Source organism: Stigmatopora nigra, chromosome 9 (assembly GCF_051989575.1).
Source record: "Stigmatopora nigra isolate UIUO_SnigA chromosome 9, RoL_Snig_1.1, whole genome shotgun sequence".
Taxonomy (NCBI): domain Eukaryota; kingdom Metazoa; phylum Chordata; class Actinopteri; order Syngnathiformes; family Syngnathidae; genus Stigmatopora; species Stigmatopora nigra.
Window position 1 is genome coordinate 1,667,954 of NC_135516.1, and position 26,253 is coordinate 1,694,206.

Genomic DNA, 26,253 nt, shown 5'->3' on the forward strand with positions numbered 1-26,253 from the left:
TTAAATATTAAGGTTATCTTAAAAACTAATGAAGAGCTTGATCAAATCAAAATTTTTACTTAATTTTACAAAGGTTGCTGTTATTGTAAAGATGTACAAAATCTGTAGTTATATTCTCCACACAAACATGCAAAAAAGCAATTGAGACCTCGGTGTTAAAAATTTTCATAGGATGTAACAAATAAATTTGATTTCAGAGCATTTTTGGTTGCTGAACAAAAATTTACCTTTGGTGAATGTGACAAAATATGATACATAATGTATTGGATCAAGGCAACATCGAAAAATGTGTGTTTACAAGTATATATTTATTTTAGGTCTTACATACAATAATACTTTGAGATACGAGCTTAATGTGTTCCGGGACAGAGCTTGTATGTCAATTCACTCAGATCTCACATCAATTTTCCCCATTTAAAATAACTAAAGATAAGAACACCTAAAAATAGGATACCATAACAGAAAAACATGTTTTTAATTGTTCAAATTCACATTCGGTTCGCGACACTTGTGACACTATGTAACATATACTTTTAATTTAACGTAAATGATCTTAAATTACTATACACTTAAAAAAATTTAATCTTATGTTGGCGAGCCAGCTCAGTCACGGTTACACAACTCATGTTTTTCTATTGTTTAAATGCTTTATATCGATTGTCGATTATAATCATACATTTTTTTTTTACCCCTCATTAAACCGGCTTGCTTCGGACCCAATGGTTTTTCACCTAATTCTGCACTGATTAATGCAAAAAATGCCAGTGCTCATAGATATCTTTACGCAACGAAGATCTGGCGAGAAAGACAGAGCGGTGCTGTTCTAATAAGCAGCCTGTCAAATACTTGGCCACCTGGCGGCCGCTTTGGAAACCATCTCATGTTCTCACATCTCTAATTAGTTTTGTTTCGCAGGGCAAAAATTTGCTTGGAATTTTTCGTATGTTGGAACATTTGTATGTCAAGGTATTACTGTCCATATCCAGAGCTGCCAACGTCTCCGGAATTTTCTGAGTTTACCTGTACAAGTAAGACAAACTCTGGGACTCCTGACAACCTCCCTCTGGAAACCCCAAAAAACGTGTCACTTTTTTTGAAGCAACCATTTCAGAGATGTATCAAATTTCCAATTTAAATGCCTGGAAATTCACACCATCGCGACAGTTTCTACGTCTTACTTCTGCATTTGATTCAACTGCACCGTAAACCGGATTAATTTGGTAACATGGGGGCATTTTGACTCATTTGAGAGTTAAATGTTCTGACAAATTATTCGTCTTGTGCGACTTCAGCGTAGCAATCGATTCGGAATTGCTATCGCTTTAACATTTTCATTTTTGTTTTTTTTCGTAAGGGAAGTATTGGCTAAACTACCAGTCTTTTGTTTTGAAACAAATCCTATCATTAGTTTGTTCATCAGTTGTTCTAAACTTCTAAAGTAAACAGGAGTACTACTCGGCACTGGTCATTCTTATCAATAAGCCGTCTCCAATAGGACCAACATTTGCACATTGCACAACTTGAAAGTGCGACTAAAGTGACACATGGTGGAATTACTGACTGTAAAATGCACGTAGAAGGACTGAAACACAAAGATAAGCTTACTTTATTCGAGTATAACGCACAAAACACTAAAGCAAAATTCGGGTGCACGTTATACAGGAATCCCGGTGAAACACTGCCATCCGCCAGTGAAAAAGTCCCCAACCATCCGTTATAATGGGAGACGTACAAACTGTCTCTAGCCACCAGAAGGGGTGCAAGAGCCCGTTCTATTGGCCGGTGCACACCGAATAACTCAAGAAGAATGGAATCCATTGTTTGGTGAGTCTGATGATGATGACAAATCAGACTTTTAAAATGTTTAAATATTATGACGATGTATTACACTAAGAATTTCTGTGAATAAATGTTTTGTCATGGCGATGTGTTCAGGATTTGCTATTTACCAGTACCCTTGGAATCCTTGGTGTGAGCTGCGAAAAAGAAAAAAAAATGTATACCAATTTTTAGTCACAAATTGTGTGCACTTTATCCTTGAGTAAATATGGTATTTTAATTATGCTGTACTTTTTCAATAGTTTGCAAAAACAATATTTCAAGTAGCGTAAAAGCATAAGAAGTTTGAATTAAATTGTCCTATGTATTTTTTTTTTACATTTTATATCGATTTTGCGTGAATCTCATTCACTCCGGAAAAACTCTAGAAATGATACCCCTGGAATGTGATGGGAGGTTGGCAGCTCTGCAAATGGTTGCCTTTACAAATGAAAGTGTAAGTATTGAATTGAAAATGGCTAATGTAGGCTGCAATTTTTCAGAAAGCTGCCATCATTGAAAATCGTTTGGTTACCCCTGTTCTATCTAATGGCGCAACCTCATTAATTACTGAGTGTAGTTTACAAAGGTTTTAAAAAAAGGGAAATCAACATGAATATTTACATATTTCTATAAATACATTTTCCATTTCCACAACATTAGTGGAAACATTCAATATACAATGCAAATTTTTAAGCCCTGGGCTTTTTTTTTTGTCCATGGGAAACATGTCGGTGCAAATTGCAGACGACGAGGGGAAATAAGTTGAATACTTTAAGATTTTATATTACAACTGGAGAAGACCGGCTGGCAAAAATGCACGTATCCCCAGAAAATATCTAGTAGTTAATGGATCTAACTATGTAACTATTCTGGTCAACCAACACCCATGAAAACACAGTTCAAAGTCCCGTAGAACAGTACAAGTAAAACCAAATCAACAACAGACATATTGGAGATTTTTGACCAGTAAAAGTGCATTTAGGTAAAATACATATAAATGTAGTCTGCTTTTACTCTAAGCCAGAAAGAATGGCAACATTTGGATACTGCAATACCTTTTTGTATAAATGTAGAAACAAATTTCTAGCCGATTGTCTGGCAGAGTGACAACATTTCAAGTTCAGCCTTTTACGTAACAGCAATTTAGTGCAGCATGATTAAGATGATCTACATTCTAAAGTTATATGGAGTGGTGTGGCAAGGCATAAAACAGCATGATATATACATTTTCTGGAGCTCTGTTGACATGACTGTTCATGTGCCCCAACAGTGTTATTTGCTTGAACCAAAAATTTGCAACAGGAAAAGGAAGATCTGCACAATGTCGACATAAAGGGAAAGCGCACCGAACACATATTCCTCTGAACTAATGGAGTACTTCCTGTTGCCAATGAGGAGTTGCGTGTCATAAGCCAGAAACTGCAAAGAGAAGACAAAACGGTTCCAGAATGTTTTGGTGCTCGTCTCCAAATGATATCAAAATACTCACCAAAGTGAATGCTATGGCTCCGATAGCAGCATAGAGCATGTGAAGCCAGTAGATCTGCAAGAGTGAAACCATTCAAATGACACCAAAATATATGTTGGTCCCAAGACTTTGTTTCACAGAAGTTACAACTTACATATTGGAACGACAGCACGATGCATGTGATGATTCCGGTCACAAAGACGACAATCCCGAGCACACAGAAGAAGCCCCGGCATTTGGTGAAGTCCACCTTGATGCACAATCAATGTGGTATTAAAGGGACAGACAGCTTTATCAAGTACATCCAAGTGGAAACTAGCCTTGCATGAAAGATGGTCCTTCCCGAATCATATATTCATCATACAGTATACTGTCTTGATAAACTCAAGCTTCTAACCACTTCTTTGACATATGATGAGCGAGCCAATCTAGAGAAAGAGGCAGGAGCTGCAAACGTGACCAAGAAGCAACTATCTATAACAGCGGTGTGCTAACCGGTCCTCAAGGGCCACTGTGGATTCAGGTTTTTGTTCCAACCGATCCAGCAGAGAAACTAGCCAATGAGATTTCTACAAAAAAAGGACCTGACTGCAATCCACTGATTGCACTTGTAGGAAACCAAGTTTGAGAAAAGGTGCCCTCTTTTTAGGTTGGAATAAAAACCCGCACAAACGCCCCTTTGTAGAATAATAGTTTGCCCACCCCTGATCTATAAGGTTGGAGTGCAAAGCGTTTTTGTGGTGAGGTTTTGACAACTAATAAACAAAATTAAATTATCAAAAAAAAGAGCAAAGTGACTCCAGAAAAGCTTTTTTTTATGGGAACCAGTGTTTTTGTTCTTCTGCGAACAGCTACTGTAGCAGGGGAAGAGATAGGTGAACTTCTCAAATTAGCAGTGAAATTTCCCCATTATGGAGGAACACAGAACATCAGTAAACTTTTTTTGATGGGAAATAATGATTTTGCACGAAAGGGAACAATCAATCTGGCCTGTCGGGTTCATTGAAAACAATCTTGTTCATTATATTATATATCATTTTATATCTATCTATATATATATATATATATATATATATATATATAAATATCTATATATGTATATATATAAATATCTATTGATGTATATATATATATATATATATATATATATATATATATATATATATATATATATATATATATATATATATATATATATATATATATATATATATATATATATATATATATATATATATATATATATATATATATATATATATATATTTCTATCCCTCTATTTCTATCTGTATATTTATACACACATATACATACATGTATACATATATATGTATATATATATATGTGTGTATATATATATATATATACGTACGTATTCACGTACACACGTACGTACACACGTACGTACACGCGTACGTACACGCGTACGTACACGCGTACGTACACGCGTACGTACACGCGTACGTACACGCGTACGTACACGCGTACGTACACGCGTACGTACACATATATATATATATATATATATATATATATATATATATATATATATATATATATATATATATATATATATATATATATATATATATATATATATATATATATATATATATATATATATATATATATATATATATATATATATATATATATATATATATATATATATATATATATATATATATATATATATATATATATATATATATATATATATATATATATATATATATATATATATATATATATATATATATATATATATATATATATATATATATATATATATATATATATATATATATATATATATATATATATATATATATATATATATATATATATATATATATATATATATATATATATATATATATATATATATATATATATATATATATATATATATATATATATATATATATATATATATATATATATATATATATATATATATATATATATATATATATATATATATATATATATATATATATATATATATATATATATATATATATATATATATATATATATATATATATATATATATATATATATATATATATATATATATATATATATATATATATATATATATATATATATATATATATATATATATATATATATATATATATATATATATATATATATATATATATATATATATATATATATATATATATATATATATATATATATATATATATATATATATATATATATATATATATATATATATATATATATATATATATATATATATATATATATATATATATATATATATATATATATATATATATATATATATATATATATATATATATATATATATATATATATATATATATATATATATATATATATATATATATATATATATATATATATATATATATATATATATATATATATATATATATATATATATATATATATATATATATATATATATATATATATATATATATATATATATATATATATATATATATATATATATATATATATATATATATATATATATATAATATATATATATATATATATATATATATATATATATATATATATATATATATATATATATATATATATATATATATATATATATATATATATATATATATATATATATATATATATATATATATATATATATATATATATATATATATATATATATATATATATATATATATATATATATATATATATATATATATATATATATATATATATATATATATATATATATATATATATATATATATATATATATATATATATATATATATATATATATATATATATATATATATATATATATATATATATATATATATATATATATATATATATATATATATATATATATATATATATATATATATATATATATATATAATATATATATATATATATATATATATATATATATCGCTACTTCGCGGTTCAGCTATCGCGGATTAAAAAAAATACAAATATTACATTGAAACAACATATTTTACAGTTTTTTTTGTTATAACATGAATTTCACTCTCTCTACCTGTATCCTATATGTTGTACTGTATACAGGGGGGTAATTTTTTTTAAAATAAAAAAATAAATAAAATAAATTAAATTCAAATTAAGCATTTTTGAAAGGGAATCCCTACTTCGCAGAAACTCATTATCGCGGGTGGTCCCGGTCCCCATTAACCGCGATAAGCGAGGGAACACATGCATATATATAAATATCTATATATGTGTATATGTATATATATATATATATATATATATATATATATATATATATATATATATATATATATATATATATATATATATATATATATATATATATATATATATATATATATATATATATATATATATATATATATATATATATATATATATATATATATATATATATATATATATATATATATATATATATATATATATATATATATATATATATATATATATATATATATATATATATATATATATATATATATATATATATATATATATATATATATATATATATATATATATATATATATATATATATATATATATATATATATATATATATATATATATATATATATATATATATATATATATATATATATATATATATATATATATATATATATATATATATATATATATATATATATATATATATATATTATATATATATATATATATATATATATATATATATATATATATATATATATATATATATATATATATATATATATATATATATATATATATATATATATATATATATATATATATATATATATATATATATATATATATATATATATATATATATATATATATATATATATATATATATATATATATATATATATATATATATATATATATATATATATATATATATATATATATATATATATATATATATATATATATATATATATATATATATATATATATATATATATATATATATATATATATATATATATATATATATATATATATATATATATATATATATATATATATATATATATATATATATATATATATATATATATATATATATATATATATATATATATATATATATATATATATATATATATATATATATATATATATATATATATATATATATATATATATATATATATATATATATATATATATATATATATATATATATATATATATATATATATATATATATATATATATATATATATATATATATATATATATATATATATATATATATATATATATATATATATATATATATATATATATATATATATATATATATATATATATATATATATATATATATATATATATATATATATATATATATATATATATATATATATATATATATATATATATATATATATATATATATATATATATATATATATATATATATATATATATATATATATATATATATATATATATATATATATATATATATATATATATATATATATATATATATATATATATATATATATATATATATATATATATATATATATATATATATATATATATATATATATATATATATATATATATATATATATATATATATATATATATATATATATATATATATATATATATATATATATATATATATATATATATATATATATATATATATATATATATATATATATATATATATATATATATATATATATATATATATATATATATATATATATATATATATATATATATATATATATATAAATATCTATATATGTATATATATAAATATCTATTGATGTATATATATATATATATATATGTATCTACCTTGGTCTGGAAGCAGAAGACTGTGACAGCAATGCAGACGACAACAGTGATGGACAATGCAAGAAACACTGCTGATGTGTCATAGTAACTGAAAGCACATTGAGCACTGTTATAGAACCACCACCACTATCATATCCTATCCATTTTCTTGACTTTTTATTTGTTCTTTACCTTGATATGGAACCAGCCATATATGAAAGAGCCAGGGTCTGAACAAATGAAAAAATACATTATTATTAGGGTTTCTATTTCTGGCACTGACAAATAACTGGAAGAAAAAAAATCAAGCATAAATCAATTCAGGGAGATGGCATGATAAACGGAGCAGAAAGAAAGTTCAAAAGCTATTCAAGCAAGAAAGGGGAAGGAAAAGGTGCTTGAATTATTTTTGACAAAAGCATGTCAAGACAGACCCAGAAAATCTTTTAAATTGTAGATAATTATCCGTCAGTAAAATCCTCTCTGTCTCGTTTGCGGAGACGCTGATGGTAACCAGATTTTTGCGGCAGTGTAAATAAGAATAGTTTAAATAGTGTTGCTTTCGGTATAGGGAACCTTTCAAAACCACCAAAGTAATTTTCCGATTTTTAATATAACGCTGCTACTTAACCACACTACATTGACGATTAACAATTATTTCCCTTTTCTCATATGGAAATTGAAGCAACAACACTTTTTTGGCCTGGCAAATTCTTCACTGATGTTGACATCCATTTATCGTTAAAAGCTTATATGATTTTTATTTCCCTTTTGGCTCAAATTAAATTAGGCGAGTACAGTAATCCCTCGATTATTGCTGTTAATGTCGACCAGACATGGCCGCGAGTAACGGAAAACAACGAAGTAGGGTCACCCCTATTTGAAAATATATATATATATTTTTTTACTTCAGCGCTGAGTTATAGTAGCAAGCGCCGATCAGGGGAGTGGCTTCCTCTTGCGAATTCCACCGTGGATTTTCCCTTTTTTAAGAAATTCCAAAAATAAATGTATTACAAAATATTCCCCCAGAAAAAATTCTGTAATGTAGTGAAGCCGCGATATTCGAGGGATGTACAGCTGCGTTGACTTTAAGTGTTACGTGACGTGGGAAAAAAAATCGAATGCTCTTTTCTCAACAACTGTCATAAGCAAAGGGAAGCGATGCATTCTTTCGTAGCCAAAACCAACAGACACAAAGAAAATGAGAGATTGTGTCATTGAGGGCTTTGTTCCAAAGTGTGCTGACTCAGTCCTGAGCTGTTGGCACACCCAAAAATCAACTTTCCCGAGTATAGCACCTTGCATAAAACGGCATATGTCTTATTACTAGTTGAAAATAGCATTAGCTTCCAACTCACAAAGATGGAGAGTAATATCATATTCCATGGAAACTTCCTCCTAAAGAGAGCGTGATATAACAAAATATATGCAGATTAATTTCAATGGGCAGTTTTTTTAGATTGTTATGCTTAAAATATTCACATTTACCGTGGGCCTTTGCAGCAAACCAAAACAAGGTGGGTGATAAAGTATACAGCACTGGAAAAATCAAGCATTAAAAGATTAGTACACTGTTCAGAAAGTTAGCCCTTGTTTTATTTCACATGAAATGTGTTTCAACTTACTATGATGCCCAGTAGACAGCCTGGTTCTGCTGTACAAAATTCCTGACCGGGTGCCTGATTTAAAAAATAATAATAAAAAAAAAATAAAAAAACATCAACCATGTAGGTTGCATACAGATCATAGATGGAAAGAATAACAACTGACACAATACTCACACAAAGGTGAAAACGGCCACTATGGCTGTTGTTACAAGGAGTTGCAGAGCCAGGATCATATACACCTGAACAATATAAATAAAACAGAACACGATAGTTGTGCAACTAAATAGTCAAGACACTGAACAACATTATTACCATGTACAATAAACAGGGATGTTTTAGGCATTTGAGTTGAACTTCTCAACACTACCTTTCTGATGAAAGCATGGCGAACACTCAGACTATCCCAGTCACTTCCCCTCGCAGCAAATTCGTCATCTGTCATTATAAGAGCAGCAATATGCAGTTAACCAGTAATGAAACAATTTACATTTACTTTAGTTTTGACATTGCCATTTCTTAGTGACACTACTGTGAAAACGTGACGACCAACAATCTTTGTGCTGCCTTACTTCCTAGAAATCAAATAATTTTGTAAAGTAAATTTGTTTTAGTTAGGGAACACTGCGGAAGAGAATAAGCATGACCCATTAAATGCAAGAATGATGTTAGAATCCTGAAACATTGTGGTAATAAATGAATGAATATGAATACTTTTTTGCAGCACAGGTGAGGTGAGTGGTTAGCGTGTAGGCCTCACAGTTCTGGGGCCAATGGTTTGATTCCATGTTGATCCTTACTGTGTGGTTTGTATATTCTCTTGGGTGGGTTTTCTCAGGATACATCCCAAAAACATACATGGTAGGTGGTTTGAACACTCTAAATTAGTGATTGACCAATATTGGTCTTTCTAATACTAATTATTAGTAAAGTAATACATTGAGATACGAGCTTAGTGTGTTCCGGGACCGAGCTTGTATGTTAATGTACTCGTATCTCAAATACATTTTTCTCAATATGAAATCACAAAATACAAATTAATCTCTTCCCACCCTCTGAAAAAAGCACCTAAAAATAGGATATAACAATTGAAAAATATGATTTTCATTTTAATTTGACGACCTATGCTCAAATCAACAAATACCTACAGTTAAGGTCAAATGTTTACATACACTTGTGAAGAACATATGGCTCTCTTGAGTTTTCAGTTATTCCTACAACTCTGTTTTTCTCTGATGGAGTGATTGGAAGAGATACTTCTTTGTCACAAAAACATTCATGAAGTTTGGTTCTTTTATGACTTTGTTATGGGTGAACAGAAAAAAAAGTAATCAAATCTGCTGGGTCAATAATATACATGCAACAGGACTAATATTTGGTAACATGTCCCTTGGCCATTTTCACTTCAATTAGGCACTTTTTGTAGCCATCCACAAGCTTTTGGTTGAATCTTTGACCACTCTTCTTGACAGAATTGATGCAGTTAAGTTAAATTTGATGGCTTTCTGACATGGACTTGTTTCTTCAACGTTGTCCACAAGTTCTCAATGGGGTTTAAGTTGGGACTTGGGCAAGGCCATTTGAAAATCTCAATTCTAGCCTGATTTAGCCATTCCATTACCACTTTTGATGTGTGTTTGGGGTCATTGTCCTGTTGGAACACCCAACTGCGCCCAAGACCCAATCTTTGGGCTGATGACTTTAGGTTATCTTGAAGAATTTGAAGGTAATCCTCCTTCATTATCCCATTTACTCTCAGTAGAGCACCAGTTCAATTGGCAGCAAAACAGCCCCACAGCATAATACTACCACCACCGTGCTTGACGGTAGACATGGTGTACTTGGGATTAAAGGCCTCACATTTTCTCTTCCAAACATATTGCAGGGCATTGTGGCCAAAAAGCTCGATTTATGTTTCGTCTGACCACAGGACTTTCCTCCAGAAGGTCTTATCTTTGTCCATGTGATCAGCAGCAAACTTAAGTCGAGCCTTAAGGTGCTGCTTTTGGAGCAAGGGCTTACTTCTTGCACGGCAGCCTCTCAGTTCATGGAGATGCAAAACACGCTTGACTGTGGACACTGACACCTGTGTTCAGGCAGCTTCTAATTCTATGCAGATCTGCTTTTTGGTGATTCACGGTTGAATCTTCACCCTCATGACCAATTTTTTTTCTCAGCAGCAGGTGATAGCTTCAGTTTTCTTCCTGATCGTGGCAGTGACAAAACAGTGCCATGCACTTTATACTTACATACAATTGTTTGCACTGTAGCTCTTGGGACCTGCAGCTGCTTTGAAATGGCTCCAAGTGACTTTCCTGACTTGTTCAAGTCAATGATTCGCTTTTTCTGATCGATGCTTAGCTCCTTTGGCTTTCCCATTGTAGCGTTTGCAACCAATTCGTCCTATTCAAATGGCTTCAGAGAAGTCACCCGCTGTAGTCACAATCACTCACAAGAAGTTAGGAGGCCATGCTATGAAGCTCATTCAAGGGTTAGGGTTTGGGACTTTCCCATTGTAGCGTTTGTGGGCGTTTGCATCCAATGAGCCCTATTTAAATGGCCTCAAAAAAGTCACCAGCTGTAGTCACTCATAATCACTCACTCAGAAGAACTTAAGAGGCCGTGAAGCTCATTTAACTGACAACTTTCTAAGTCACCAAAATGGCAAATTCGTGCTGCGGTATGTATATTTTTGACCCAGCAGTTTTGATCACTTTTTCTGTTAACACATAATAAAGTCATAAAAGAACCAAACCTTATGAATGTTTTTTTGTGACAAAGAAGTATCTGTTCCAATCCCCATCAGAGAAAATATAGTTGTAGAAATAACTGGAAACTCAAGAGAGCCATGTCATTATGTTGTTCACAAGTGTGTGTAAAATTTTGACCACAACTGTATCTAGTGGTTATGAACTGCAATAAAATGCGACATTATTGTGTTACTTTCGAGACAGACGGTAGCAGCTAACGACTGTGTGTGTGCGGAGGAGAGAGACTTGACGGGAAACCCTTTACTTCACTACACTTTTGTGACACTATGTAACGTAACATAAACTTTAAATTTAACTTAAATGAATTTAGTTTAGGAAACACATTTATTTAATGCTTAAATATGAAAACACATCTGGAAGCAGCACAACCAGGGTAAAAGCATTGAAAGGAAGCTGACAATCAATTTGGAATAAAGTATTCATGGACAAAATATAATTAACATCAGGTTGTGATTCAGATATCTTTGTTACGCCAGCAGAGAAGGCCTTGCAGGCCCTGACGGTCCAACCCTGATTAAACATCATAACCACTAGTTATTTGTTACTCTGTTAATAGATGGTTAATTAGAACAAATAAAAATGTTTTTCCATTCCAATATCCTGTTTTTTTGGAGTTTTTTTTCAGAGGGTTGTAACAAATTAATTAGTTTTTAGTTCATTTCTATGGGAAACATTGATTTGAGATACAAGTAAATCGACATACAAGCTCAGTCCCGGAACGCATTAAGCTCATATTTCAAGGTACCACTGTATATGCAAATGAGTGCCCCGAGATACGAAAAATATCCAAGTTACAAAATGCCCCAAAAGTAAATTCATTTCCTTATCCTCTTATTTTAGTTTTTTTTAATTGTCACGGATTGATTTGATTGTCATTGATTATCACGTTAGAACCGAGGCTGGGCAAACCGATCAGTCCTCGAGGGCCGCTGTGGGTCCGGGATCTTGTTCCAACTTATTCAACACAAATAGTTTTACCAATTAGGTTTCTGTAAAAACAAGAAGCACTTGATAGCAATACCCTCACTGCACTTCTAAGATACCAGATTGGTGGAAAGGTTTCCTCTTATAGGTTGGAACAAAAAATCCCGCCCCCACTTCACGGCCATTTCTGGAATAGTTTGCAAACAACACACCCACTCTCTGTTGCCGACCGTTAGCTTCCTCTTATTCCCCTGCGTTTTAACACGGATAGATTTTGTATGATTGTTATTCATTTTAATACATTAATAAATCATGTTCTTAACATTTTCTCTCATTTTTTATTTTCCTCACGTCTTTCATACAAAATTGGGATACTTTCACCAATTTTAAAGAGTTTAGTTGGTACTCGTTTTGAGGACCGTAGAACGAATTAGAGAATTTACAAATAAAGTAGTTATCTACTTGCTAAATTTTAGGAAAAAAGTTCTGGGAACAATTAATTTCACAAGTAGAGGTACGACTGCATATATGTACAAAAAAGTTATGTTCGGATAGCTTTCACTGGAAGTTAACGCTAAAATAGAAATATGCAAGAGTTGATAATCTTTTCTATTATGAAATTATTTGTTCAAAAATATGTGATCGAGAGGAACTAAGTCACAGTCCGAAAAATTTAACATATATCAGATTTAGAACCGCACACATTTGTTTTAATTCACTGCTTACCCACTTGAAAAGCTACAGTCTTACCAGAGCTCAAAACATCTGAAGGCATGGTAGGTGGCATGATGGGAGGCATGATGGGAGGCATTGGAGGCTGACCAGGATAGCCAGCTCCTGGGGGCCCAGCGGGATTTGGCTGTCCTGGGTATGGGCCAGGAGGATAACCCGGTGGCTGACCTAGGTAGAGAGGAGTGTTTGGACCAGTGGGGTAAGGAGCAGGAGGTTGTCCTGAATGAGGTCCAGCAAAATTTGGGAAGCCATATGCCGGGGGTGCTAAGTAATCACCACCCTGTGGTGCATATGGTGGGGCATGGGATTCATCATAACCTGGAGGGTAATCTGATCTGGACATTTTGCCTGAAAGAAAAAAGTGATTTGTTTTAAAACACATTGATGAAAGATCAAGTTTGAGTCTGACAAGTCTATTTATTGTGTGTTACAGTATTCTGTTGGTTTGTTCTAAAATGCACAATTCAGAAAGGGAACATAACCGCAAACAGAAAATGTTTTTTTTTAGATCAGAATAAAGGATTTTGGAAACCCTCCAAACTTTTGTCATATTGGGGAATCCATTCAATCTATCATTTTCTGGACCGCTTTATCCTCACCAGGGTCACGGAGGGTGCTGGAGCCTATCCCAGCTGACTTCGGGCCAGACGCGGTGGGCACCCTGTGGTCAGTCGATCGCAAGGCACAAGGAGACGGACAACCATGCACACTCACACCCATACCTAGGGGTAATTTATAATGTTCAATCAGCCTACCAAGCATGATTATGGAACGTAGGAGGAAATCAGAGTTCGCAGAAGAAACCCACGCAGTGAACGTGCAAACTCCACAGGTGCAGCGACTGGGATCTGTGTGCCTAAAGCTGCGAGGCCGACGCGCTAACCATTCAATCGCCAGGTTAAATTTAATCCAAAAATATAGATACAAATGTTTACTACTAAAAATAATAATAATGATATAATTATAACAGGGGCGGCCCGCGGGCTGAGTGATTAGAGCAGACATTGGCAAACTATGGCCCGCGGGCCAGATCCGGCCCACGAGGCGTTTTAATCCGACCCGCCGACGTTGTCCAAATAATGTTTATTTTATTTTAATTTTGTATTTTCCCCAAGATGGCGGCGTCACGCGGAAGCTAGTAGCAGTAACTTTGTCCACTCTTATTTGTTTTTTGTGTTTTACAGGCCCTCTATCTTTTTTAAAATGACATTTCAATATTTCTTAATACATTCCTTTTTACTTTACTTTGTACTTTATACTTTTTACTTTAATGATGAGTATGTTAATACTCTACTCCTTTTTTTCCTGTTTGTGTTTCATATATACTATTAACGAGTGCAGTTTTTTATATGTATTGTGTCTTGTACTGACCCCGCCCATCTGTCAAATTTTTAAAGTCAATGTGGCCCCCGGGCTGAAAAGTTTGGCCACCCCTGGGTTAGAGCGTCGGCTCCACAGTGGAAGTCCTGGGTTCAAATTCAGGTCGGTCTGCGTGAGTTTTCTCCGGGTACTCCAGCTTCCTCCCACATTCCAAAGACATGCATGGTCGGCTGATTGGACACTAAATTGCCTCTAAGTACGTGTGTGGCGTGAATGGTTGTTTGTCTCCCTGTGCCCTGCGATTGGCTGGCCATCAATTCAGGGTCTCCCTGGCCCGTAGTCAGCTGGGATAGGCTCCAACCGTAATGATGATGAAGCGGTTCAGAAAATGAGATGAGCTAATTATAACTGAGAACGGGCATCCACATCCAGCAGGTCTTTATTGTGTTGCTGTTAGATGACCAAAAATTGTCACTTTCTCTATTAAAGTTTTAAATATGATCACGATTCCTGATTAAGTTAGGTCAGTAGTGAAGATCTTGCTGGTTCTAAATCTTTTCGGTTGACGACCATTTTACTGGAAAGACGCACACATTCACACACCCGCATCAGGAGTACGCTTGTATTCCCTCTTAATGGGGCCATTCAGTATTTCAAATGCAAGTCCACATAGATCTCCACACGCTCACAGAAATGACGTATTAAAAATGAAATTCACAAACTTCATAAGCATCTTCCACGCAGTTTGTATTTTTTTTCCTCGTCAAACAAGTGGAAATGGAAAATTTGCTCTACCAAGTCCACTTTCAAAAAAGTTGTCGTAAAACAAAGACGACTAATAAGGAAGTTGAGATATAAACCTGAGCTAAAATACCCTCACGCAAACGGTCGCTGTGAAGCAGTACATTACTAAGTAATTTGGGGGAAAGAAAACAAAAGAACGACATACCAAGATTGTCCTACTGGTAGTTGGGAACTGGAAGTGGATCTTTCGTGTCGTAGAAAAGGGAATAGTAAGTGGGACTTTAGACTGGTTATTGGACCCCGAGAGACTCCGCGTTGTTGAAGAACATTTCCCGGAACATAGCCGAGAAAATGGGTGGAGTCCACTGGAATCTGTCTCCCACACCCGCGCCATGACGTGTAGCCTAGCTGTCTCGTTTGGATAGTGTGAATATGGGGACGGTATTATGTTTTGTGTCTCTCGAATAGCAATAAAAGGCAAAAAAATAAAGGACGCGTAGAAACTTTGTTCGTTCCTTTTTCTTCCGTAAACATGCATTGCGTTCATGAAAACCTGTTGTCACTGTATGAAGTCACATTACATCAGGCTCCTTTATCATTTTACATTTAAATGAAAAAAGAGTCTCTCAGTTTCAAGTCGTTTAGCAGTTGGCCAGTCCCTGCCGGATGAAGAGATATTTCATCAATGCGACCATGTCATAATATCTCTCCTGCATTTGTCAGGTTACGCCCATTTCTTCCACGACTTTTTCACTCAACAGTGGATTGGGTGTGTCCATAGCTGGCTCGTATAAGAATATTATTTAATCAGAGTTATATAATGTATTAAAATAAAGTGTAGTATAACAAATATAGTATATTACAACTGTTTTAACACGTAGTTAAACAACCCATCCCCGTCAAACTCGATTGGACGTCTCTCGTCGTCAATCTGAAAATGGATTTCATATTATTGAGGTGAACATTAATTACGTTAGCACGATAGTATTAAAACGAATAATTGTAATAATCTCACAATGACAGGAAGTGTTATTGTATTGAATTTAATTTGAATTAAATTGAATGTTTTTATTGTCATTATACAAGTATAAGTCTTGAGATTTAAAGCTTTCACTACTTAGTGGCGTGCACCGGCCTCACAGCTCTGGGGTCATGGGTTCAAACCCAGGGTCAGTACACCTATGTGGATTTTGCATGTTCTCCCCTGACCTGCGTTGGTTTCCTCGGGTACTCTGGTTACCTCCCACATTCCAAAAACATGCATGGTAGGCTGATTGGTCACTCTTAATTGCCAGTTGGTATGGGTTTGAATGTGAATGGTTGTCCGTTTCCTTGTACCCTGCGATCGGCTGGCTGCCAATTCAAGGTGTCCACCGCTTATGGCCTGGAGGCAGCTGAGATTGGTTCCAGCGCGAGCGTAATGAGGATAAACCGGTTCAGAAAATGAGATGAGAATACATTTCTATCCACTTCACAACTGTGTCTCACTTGTTTCTTGACACAAAAAAAAATCAATTTTATATTTTTGTTTGAAGCCTGAAATGTGGCGAATGTTTGAAAAGTTTAAGGGGGCCCGAATATTCCCCCAAGGTACTATATATGCCCGCTACGCATTGCATATATGTCAAACTTAAAACTAGGTTACACTTGTTTTACTTTCTTGTTATGCATTTGACACTTGAGGGAGTTTTGTGCCATGAGACTTTAAATGCTATTTGTTTGGAACGAATCATGACCATTCAGCCATTTCACATACATGTGTACACAGGAACTATATCTTCCTGTGTGAATTTATGTGAAATAATTGCATTCACAAACATTAACAGCACATTATACCAAATATTCTGAAGTAAGTGGCAGAATAGTGGCATTAGATTACAGTAAATTTTCAAATGTATGTAATTATCTCATTTTTCTCATCTCCTTTTCTAAACCGCTTGATCCTTATTAGGGTCGCGGGGGTACCAGAGCCTATCCAGCTGATCGCAGGGCACAAAGAGATGGACAACCATGGACACACACCCATACCTAGGGGCAGTTAAGAGTGTCCAATCATCCTACCAATATCAGAATATTTATTGTTAATATGTAGTCAGCTAATAATACATGTAGAATTTTTCTATAATGGATATTTAAGAGATACTTTAAAATGGCTCGAGGAAAGTTAAATACACTAGATACATTTTTTATTAAACATTTTTTCTCCACGAGATTTAGTGACAGACACACGACAAAAATCACATTTTCAAATCGCACCAGTATGATTTTTAAGATCTTAAAAGAACATTTCAGCTGAACTATTCATATTTTTGTAAACATCAGCATACTGTTTCATGACTGCATTGATGAACATATATGGCACTTAGGAGTTGCATTTAGTTGCTATCGACAAACTTTAGAACAAGTCTCTTGGTGAGGGTATAATTGGGCTGTGGCATTTGTTTGTGCGCAAGAAAGTCTCTTTTGCTGACTTCTCTGTTAACGCGTGTCAAAACAGTGAGTATATCTTCCTTTTCTTGGCTGCAAATAAAAAAACATCACACAGTATCACATAGAATCCCTTTGTAATATCACAATAACAATATTTAAAATCAACAAAAGCACATCAAGTAGTGAATTGTTTTTAGAGCTCTATCATTTTTGTATTAACATAAATGTCACGGTCTGACGTCAAGTACTGCATACATCAGTAAAATTATTTCAGTATGGAAGAAATTCACAATATAAAGTTTTGGGGACATTTATGGTGATTGTGTACAGAAAAGAGCTGTCAACTTATCCGGAATTTCCGGAGTTTATCTGGACAAACAACGCAAACTGTGATTTTTTCACAAGGGAAGTATTATTAAGGGTGATTAAATCATCAATCTTATTTTGAAACAAATCCTATCATTACCAAGATTGTTCTCGAGGAAGTAGGCGTAGAGAGCACTGGTAGGTATGCCCAGGTTATTCAATGAAATATCCCATGTTGAAGCCATCTCCAAAAGGACAAACACGTGCACATTGCACAACATTCATGTGCGACTACAGCTTGACACGGGAGAATTACTGACTGTAAAACACAGTTTATTTGACTATTTAGAGCAGGGGTGTCAATCATACGGCCCCCGGGCCGAATCCGGGCCGTCTGGTGGTTTGGTACGGCCGGGGAAGAAAGCTGCATTGTATAAAAAAAATATGAATTTTCTTTAATATTTGTAGTTTTTGTATTATCCGCTAGGGGGCGCAGTGTTTTAGTACGTGCAGACAACATGAATTGACATTTATTTATGTTCTTATGTTATTCTCTTGTTCATAATATAATGTTCATAATGTAAAAGGAAAATTCTGGTAATAAACATTTTGATAATTTACTCATTCTTTGCACTATTTATTAGTATTAGTGACTAATACAAAGGAAAGAAGTGGGCTTATTGTTAGTTATATGTAATTTTGCAATGAGTTTACTGGTCCGGCCCGCTTGATCCCAAATTAAGCTCTATTCAGCCCGCAGACCAAAGGGAGTTTGACACCCCTGATTTAGAGTGTTTTTGACGAGCATATGGGAAGTCAACTGCCTCCCCACTCGCCTGGGATTTTTTGACTAGATTCACCGTAAAGCTTGGAGTAGGGAGTCAGGGTATTTTTAAGGTCTGCTCATTTGAGCACAAGAACACGAAAGTCCGCTGGGTTGACCGCAGAAAATAGCGTGACAGCAAGAAATGAAACCGGTTAGTCAAGTGATCAGTGATACAAAAATGTGAATTTAGTGCACATACAAGTCACACCGATCGAAACTTTTAAGTGCCCTATAGGTGTGAAAATATGGTATTCAAGTTGGCCAGTTGCAAGTTGTTCTCCTCTTTGTAGCTTCTCTGAAGAGTGGCAACATGGGAGCTACCACTCAACTGTAAAATGAACTGAGAACAAAGATTTTTCAACATCATGTTTAAAGGAAAGGATAGAAAAAGGTATCTCAGAGATTTCAGCTGTCAGTTTCCACTGCAGTTCCCACAGACCAGCTTTACAGACCTACAACATAATCTTGCTGCAGATAGTGTCACTGTGCACCATTAAACTACCATATTTTCACAACTATTCGGCGCATCGTATTTTTAGCTGGTGTCAATAATGAGTGCTATTTCTGTATTTTACACACACAAAGGACACACCATTCTTTTAGACCAGGCATGGAGAAACTACGGCCCGCGGGCCACATGGGCTTTTTAATTCGGCCCGCCGACGTCGCCCATATAATGTTTTTTTTTTTTTTCCAGGATGGCGCAGTCACGCGGAAGCCAGTGGCAGTAGCTCTGTCCACTTATTTGTTTTTCGTGTTTTACAGCCCCTCTATCTTTTTTTAAATTACATTTTAATATTTCTTAATACATTCCTTTTTACTTTACTTTGTACTTTATACTTTTTACTTGTATGATGAGTGATGAGTATGTTAATACTCATATGTACTGTTAACGGATGCAGTTATGCATATCTTGTGCTGACCCGGCCCATCTGTCAAATTTTTAAAGTCAATGTGGCCCCAACGGTGCTTTCCATGCTTCGTCAAGGTGTATTGATGTGTATACAGGCCACAATCCATTGGGTGTATTGACAAAAGAACTACTACATATCCCGGCAATCACTGCGCAGTACTTTGTCTACGGAAAAATAGTAGAGTCGGTGTACCCTATCGACTGATTTATTTTATTTCATCGTGATAATAATTTTAGTATTGATCTGATATATAAAGCGCACTGGATTATAAGACACCCCGTCTATTTTGGAGAAAATTTAAGACTTTTATATGCGCTTTATAGTCGTGAAATTACGATATTTAGCACACTTAGCACAAATAGATGTTGGGAGAGTAATCCGACAAAAGCCTTTTCTGTGTACATGTCACAAACAGAGTTGCTTGAGGTATGCTGAAGCACATTTGTACAAGCTAGCTTCATTTTGGAATAGGCTGTTGTGGACTGATGAAATTATTTGGACATAAAAAGGGTAGAACACAGCATTTGAAGACAAACACTTGCTACCCACAGTGAAATTTGGTGGGGATTCCATCAATCTGTGGGGCTGTGTGACCAGTGTAGGAATTTGCCTATTTCTTTTTCATTACCTAACTATGGTGTATGCTTCATCCACTTTTCTCTCCATTGGTCGTTTTCTCTCATTCTTCCCAATTCTGATTGCGTAAAATCTCTTATTCAAAACAGCCCCGAACCCCCCGCCATTTATTAGCTTACTTATTACTTATCTATTTATGTCTAAAATGCCTTTCCTTTATCTGTATTCTCCCCCTCTTGATACTGTGACAACGAAATATCCCGAAAACGGGATGAATAGTTATACAATCCAATCCAATTTTACGATTTCCACATGTCAAGATAGTTATGACACACAAACCCAAGTACTGTGATCCTTCACCACTTTGTGGCCTCAACATTCCTCAGCACATCGTATTTATTTCTGATTACCGTATTCACTCCCATATAAGGTGCTTTTATCAGACAAAAGTAAATATGAACGAATCAAGGGTACGGCTTATATGCACATAAAAACAAGACCTGCTAAAAAACTAATTTGACGGTGCAGTGACACGATGACGTCACGACATAATGGCGCCATTGCGGGCGCCATGACGTCATGACACAAGCGAAGGCCGAGCTTCTTCGCCTGGCAGACTGTGAGGCAGCAAAATGCTACATTGAGGAAGAGTTCACATAATTCAAGAGAATGGTTGGTTATCTTCCGGAGCAAGTTGGCCTTTTTGGAAGGGGATGCCTGGACTTTCTTATTCAAAGATGAACTAAAAGATAACGCAGATCGCACGACGTTCATCATGTGTGAGGGTACTGCTGGCTGGCGTAATCTAAATGTCTGACCGTCCCCATGGTTTAAAAAAACAAGAACAAAGCCTTGCTGCCTGTCTACTGGACAAGAAACTGGAAAGCCTGGATCACTAAGGGCCTCACAAACTGTTTCATCCCACACGCAAAGCTGTACATCACTAAGAGGGGGCTTCCCTTCAAGATTTGAACTGTGCAGGAGGAATTGGACTAAACTGACTGATTTCATTTTCATTAAACAAATGTAATGAGATTTAAACATTAGTTTTTAAATGGAATGTTTGCCCTCAATGGCACTCCGATTAAGCTCATTCATTCATTCATCTTCCATCCTCGAAAAATTTGGGGGGTTACCGGGGCCTAACCCAGCTGTCTTCGGGCGAAAGGCCGACTACACCCTAGACTGGTCACCAGTCGGTCTTGGGGCACACTGAGACAGATGACCATCCTCAATCCCAATCATACTGCCACAAGCGGGAATTGAGCCCACGTCTGCCAGCACCGTAGTCAGGCAAGTGAACCTCTATCCCATTAAGCGGTTTTGTTGAATTTATATCAAGTGAAAAGGAACTATTTTTGCTGAAAACAGCATTTAAAGTATTTAGAATTTTGTATATGTAGATAACAAAAATTTAGTCTTTTCATATACTTATAACTGTAGTATTTGATAAATTCACTTAAACATAATTGCGCTTATGCACTTGTATTTTTGTAAAAGAACAAAAGCATGTAGTATGGTTAGTAATAATGGGGGCTTTCCCACTTCACGGTTTTGCAATTATTGCAGCCATGTCTGGTCTACATTATCCGCAATATTCGAGGGATTACTGTAATAATTTAATTATCAAAAACACTCAAATGTTTCAATCTCACCTCTCAGCCGATTGTTGGAGCTGCTTGCAAAGCTCTTGAATATAGATGGAGCCTGTGAGCCTGTGTCGGAATGACTTGCATTCTGGCACAGTGGCCATGCCGAGCAAAAAGTCAGCATCTGAAGGGACTGTTTCGGAGTGGATGGGACCCGCATCGGTTTCAAGGTTACTGTGTCTGTCCTCACTTCTTTGACTTAGGTTTGGGGAGCACAGCAGGGATCCGGTTTGATAGCCTCCTCCCTGACAAGCTTGGATGAAGAACAATTTAGGTTTCCCTGCCAAAGTGGGAGCATTTTCACTTGTGAAGGGCTGAGTCAATTCTCGAAGGAACACCTTTTTCTCATCACTCCCGAAGACACAACCACTTTCTCCATGGGAGAGCACACAAACAACCTAAACGCAAATGTAAATGCAGTTTGTTTTATTGCAGTGAAAATTACACGAGTCAAAAAAAACATTAAGAAATAAGGGTTATGTAAAATTAATCCAAATATACATAGAGTATATACAGCTGTGGTCAAAAGTTTACATACACTTGTGAAGAACATAATGTCATGGCTCTCTTGAGTTTACAGTTATTTCAACAACTCTGATTTTTCTCTGCTAAAGTGATTGGAACAGATACAGACGCTCCCCTACTTACGAACGAGTTACGAGCGCTTGTTCATAAGTTGAATTAGTTCGTAAGTTGATTCAGTGCTATATTTTGTTTCATAATTTATGTTTAAGGCCTATATAAGTATATTGAAGGTTTATATAAGTGCATTTGTATGTTTAAGACTTGTCTAAGTAGCCAGCATTGTTTTGTACTGAAAAAACATTTAATAAAATGGAGAATACATACAGTACTGTATACATACATTAGAGAGATGGAGAGAGAGATTTACTAGAAACTGTCCGAAAGAAGCTATCTAATGACGATTGCACAGTCTTCTTTTTTTTCATCATAAATGCGGTAGCACTATATGGCATCATTCAATTGATTTGCAACTTTTGTGCAACGTTCAATATTTGGGTCCTGCTACTCGATCTTTCTGTTTATAAATGGTACTTACTGATGGTGTCAAGTTGTATTCCCGTGCAACGCTCACCACTTTCTCACGCGCATCAAACTTCTTTATCATTGCCACTTTTGTTTCAAATGAAATGGCTTGCCTCTTCCATGCACCTCCCTCACTAGAAGCCTTTCCCCTTTCACCAACTATATTGAATAATGAATGCAGAAGATATTTAATGATAAAAATGAAAAAGGTTCTTTGCGCACTGGAGATACGTCACGCACTTCCACAACTTCCGCATTGCAACGAACTGGGCAGCGGAAGGTGGATATTGGGTGAGCGGAGTTCTCACAGCGCCAGGTGTCGGTATTAGCAGTGGAAAAAAGAACGACTCGAAAAAAGGCGCGCAACACAAAATCAAACTTACGAACACTTTTCGACATAAAAGCAATTTGCAGACATGTTCGTGTCTTGAATGTCCGTAAGTAGGGGAGCGTCTGTACTTCTTTGTCACAAAAACATTCATGAAGTTTTGTTCTTTTATGACCCTTACGGGTGAAGAGAAAAAGGTGATCAAATCTGCTGGGACGAAAATATACATACAGCAGCGCTAATATTTGTTGTCTCTTGGCCATTTTCACTTCAAATGGGCGCTTTTGGTAGCCATCCACAAGCTTCTGGCAAGCATCCGGTTGAATCCTTGACCACTCCTCTTGACAGAATTGGTGCAGTTCAGTTAAATTTGATGGCTTTCTGACATGGACTTGTTTCTTCAACATTGTCCACAAGTTCTCAATGGGGTTTAAGTCAGGACTTTGGCAAGGCCATTTGAAAATCTTAATTCTAGCTTGATTTAGCTATTTCATTACCACTTTTGATGTGTGTTTGGGGTCATTGTCCTATTTGAATACCCAACTGCGCCCAAGACCCAATCTTTGGGCTGATGACTATAGGTTATCTTGAAGAATTTGAAGGTAATCCTCCTTCTTCATTATCTCATTTACTCTCAGTAAAGCACCAGTTCGATTGGTAACAAAACAGCCCCACAGCATAATACTACCACCACCGTGCTTGACGGTAGACATGGTGTTGTTGGGGTTAAAGGCCTCACATTTTCTCTTCCAAACATATTACAGGGCATTGTTGCCAAAAAGCTCGATTTGTGTTTCGTCTGACCACAGGACTTTCCTTCAGAAGGTCTTATCTTTGTCCATGTGATCAGCAACAAACTTAAGTCGAGCCTTATGGTGCTGCTTTTGGAGCAAGGGCTTACTTCTTGCACGGCAGCCTCTCAGTCCATGGAGATACAACACACTTGACTGTGGAAACTGACACCTGTGTCCAGGCAACGTCTAAATCTTGGCGGATCTGCTTTTTGGTGATTCTCGGTTGAATCTTCACCCTCCTGACCAATGTTATCTCAGCAGCAGGTGATAGCTTTCGTTTTCTTCCTGATCATGGTAGTGACAAAACAGTGCCATGCACTTTATACTTAGAAACAATTGTTTGCACTGTTGCTTTTGGGACTTCGCAGCTACTTTGAAATGGCTCCAAGTGACTTTCCTGACTTGTTCAAGTCAAGGATTTTCCCATTGTAGCGTTTGTATCCAATTCGTCCTATTCAAATGGCTTCAGAGAAGTCACCTGCTGTAGTCACACAATCACTCACAAGAAGTTAAGAGGCCATGCTATGAAGCTCATTTCACTGACAACTTTCTAAGTCAACAAAATTGCTAATTCGTATTGCTGTATGTATATTTTTTACCTAGCAGTTTTGATCACTTTTTCTGTTAATCCATAATAAAGTCATAAAAGAACCAAACTACATGAAAGTTTTTGTGACAAAGAAGCATTTGTTTCAATCATTATCAGAGAAAAATCAGAGTTGTAGAAATAACTGGAAACTCAAGAGCCATGACATTATGTTCTTCACAAGTGTACGTAAACTTTTGACCACAACTGTACATTTGATCTTTCTCACCAGAGCATCATCCATTGAAAAAATTCGTGAAGCATGGGTTTTTAGTTGAGTCCTAATATCTTCTCCTGTCAAGTTCTTATGCACAATCACGGTGAAGCCAAATCTTGAGAACAGCGATTCAAGAGTTTCTATAGAATACAGAAGAAAAGGTTTTGACTTGTGTGGCCATTGTTGACTTATCCATTAAATATATATTTGAATGACACCCATTAGGAGAATATTGAAAAATCAAATATTTGGCTTTAAATATCCAACATGCAAAGTCTGTACGTCATAATGTCAGCCATTTTTATGAAATGCACACTTTTCATGGGCTTTTATTGGCAAAGAACAAAACGAGCACTGGGTTTCTCA

General features: G+C 34.1%; 2 protein-coding genes across 3 annotated transcripts in view; both read right to left on the reverse strand.

Moving 5' to 3' along the window:
* Positions 1–1,583: 1,583 nt before the first annotated feature.
* Positions 1,584–16,596, reverse strand: tmbim1a (transmembrane BAX inhibitor motif containing 1a). The gene is made up of 12 exons (XM_077723983.1): positions 16,420–16,596; positions 14,169–14,498; positions 10,094–10,161; positions 9,901–9,965; positions 9,745–9,798; positions 9,608–9,658; positions 9,478–9,517; positions 8,309–8,346; positions 8,138–8,225; positions 3,444–3,539; positions 3,311–3,364; positions 1,584–3,240 (listed from the first exon to the last, which is right to left on the reverse strand). Exons 2-12 carry the CDS (start codon positions 14,491–14,493, stop codon positions 3,094–3,096), a joined length of 1,026 nt encoding a protein of 341 aa, XP_077580109.1. The 5' UTR covers positions 14,494–14,498; positions 16,420–16,596; the 3' UTR covers positions 1,584–3,093.
* A 1,787-nt stretch (positions 16,597–18,383) lies between these two features.
* casp8 (caspase 8, apoptosis-related cysteine peptidase) overlaps positions 18,384–26,253 on the reverse strand; it is a 29,819-nt gene continuing 21,949 nt past the window's right edge. For both annotated transcript variants that reach the window (XM_077724684.1, XM_077724682.1), the window contains 3 exons: positions 25,900–26,027; positions 22,922–23,313; positions 18,384–18,734 (listed from right to left, as the gene is read on the reverse strand). In XM_077724684.1, the coding sequence (XP_077580810.1) occupies positions 18,590–18,734; positions 22,922–23,313; positions 25,900–26,027 (665 nt within the window). In that variant the 3' untranslated portion in view covers positions 18,384–18,589. The remainder of the gene's footprint in view (positions 18,735–22,921; positions 23,314–25,899; positions 26,028–26,253) is intronic.

Bases quoted from the DNA above. Each gene is read 5' to 3' on its own strand.
- tmbim1a (XM_077723983.1), bottom strand. From the start codon at position 14,493: ATGTCCAGATCAGATTACCCTCCAGGTTATGATGAATCCCATGCCCCA. The intron at 9,518-9,607 runs GTAAATGTGAAT...CGCTCTCTTTAG, and splicing joins GTTTGCTGCAAAGGCCCACG to GAGGAAGTTTCCATGGAATA. The intron at 3,540-8,137 runs GTAGATACATAT...TTGTGCATCAAG, and splicing joins TCTTCTGCTTCCAGACCAAG to GTGGACTTCACCAAATGCCG.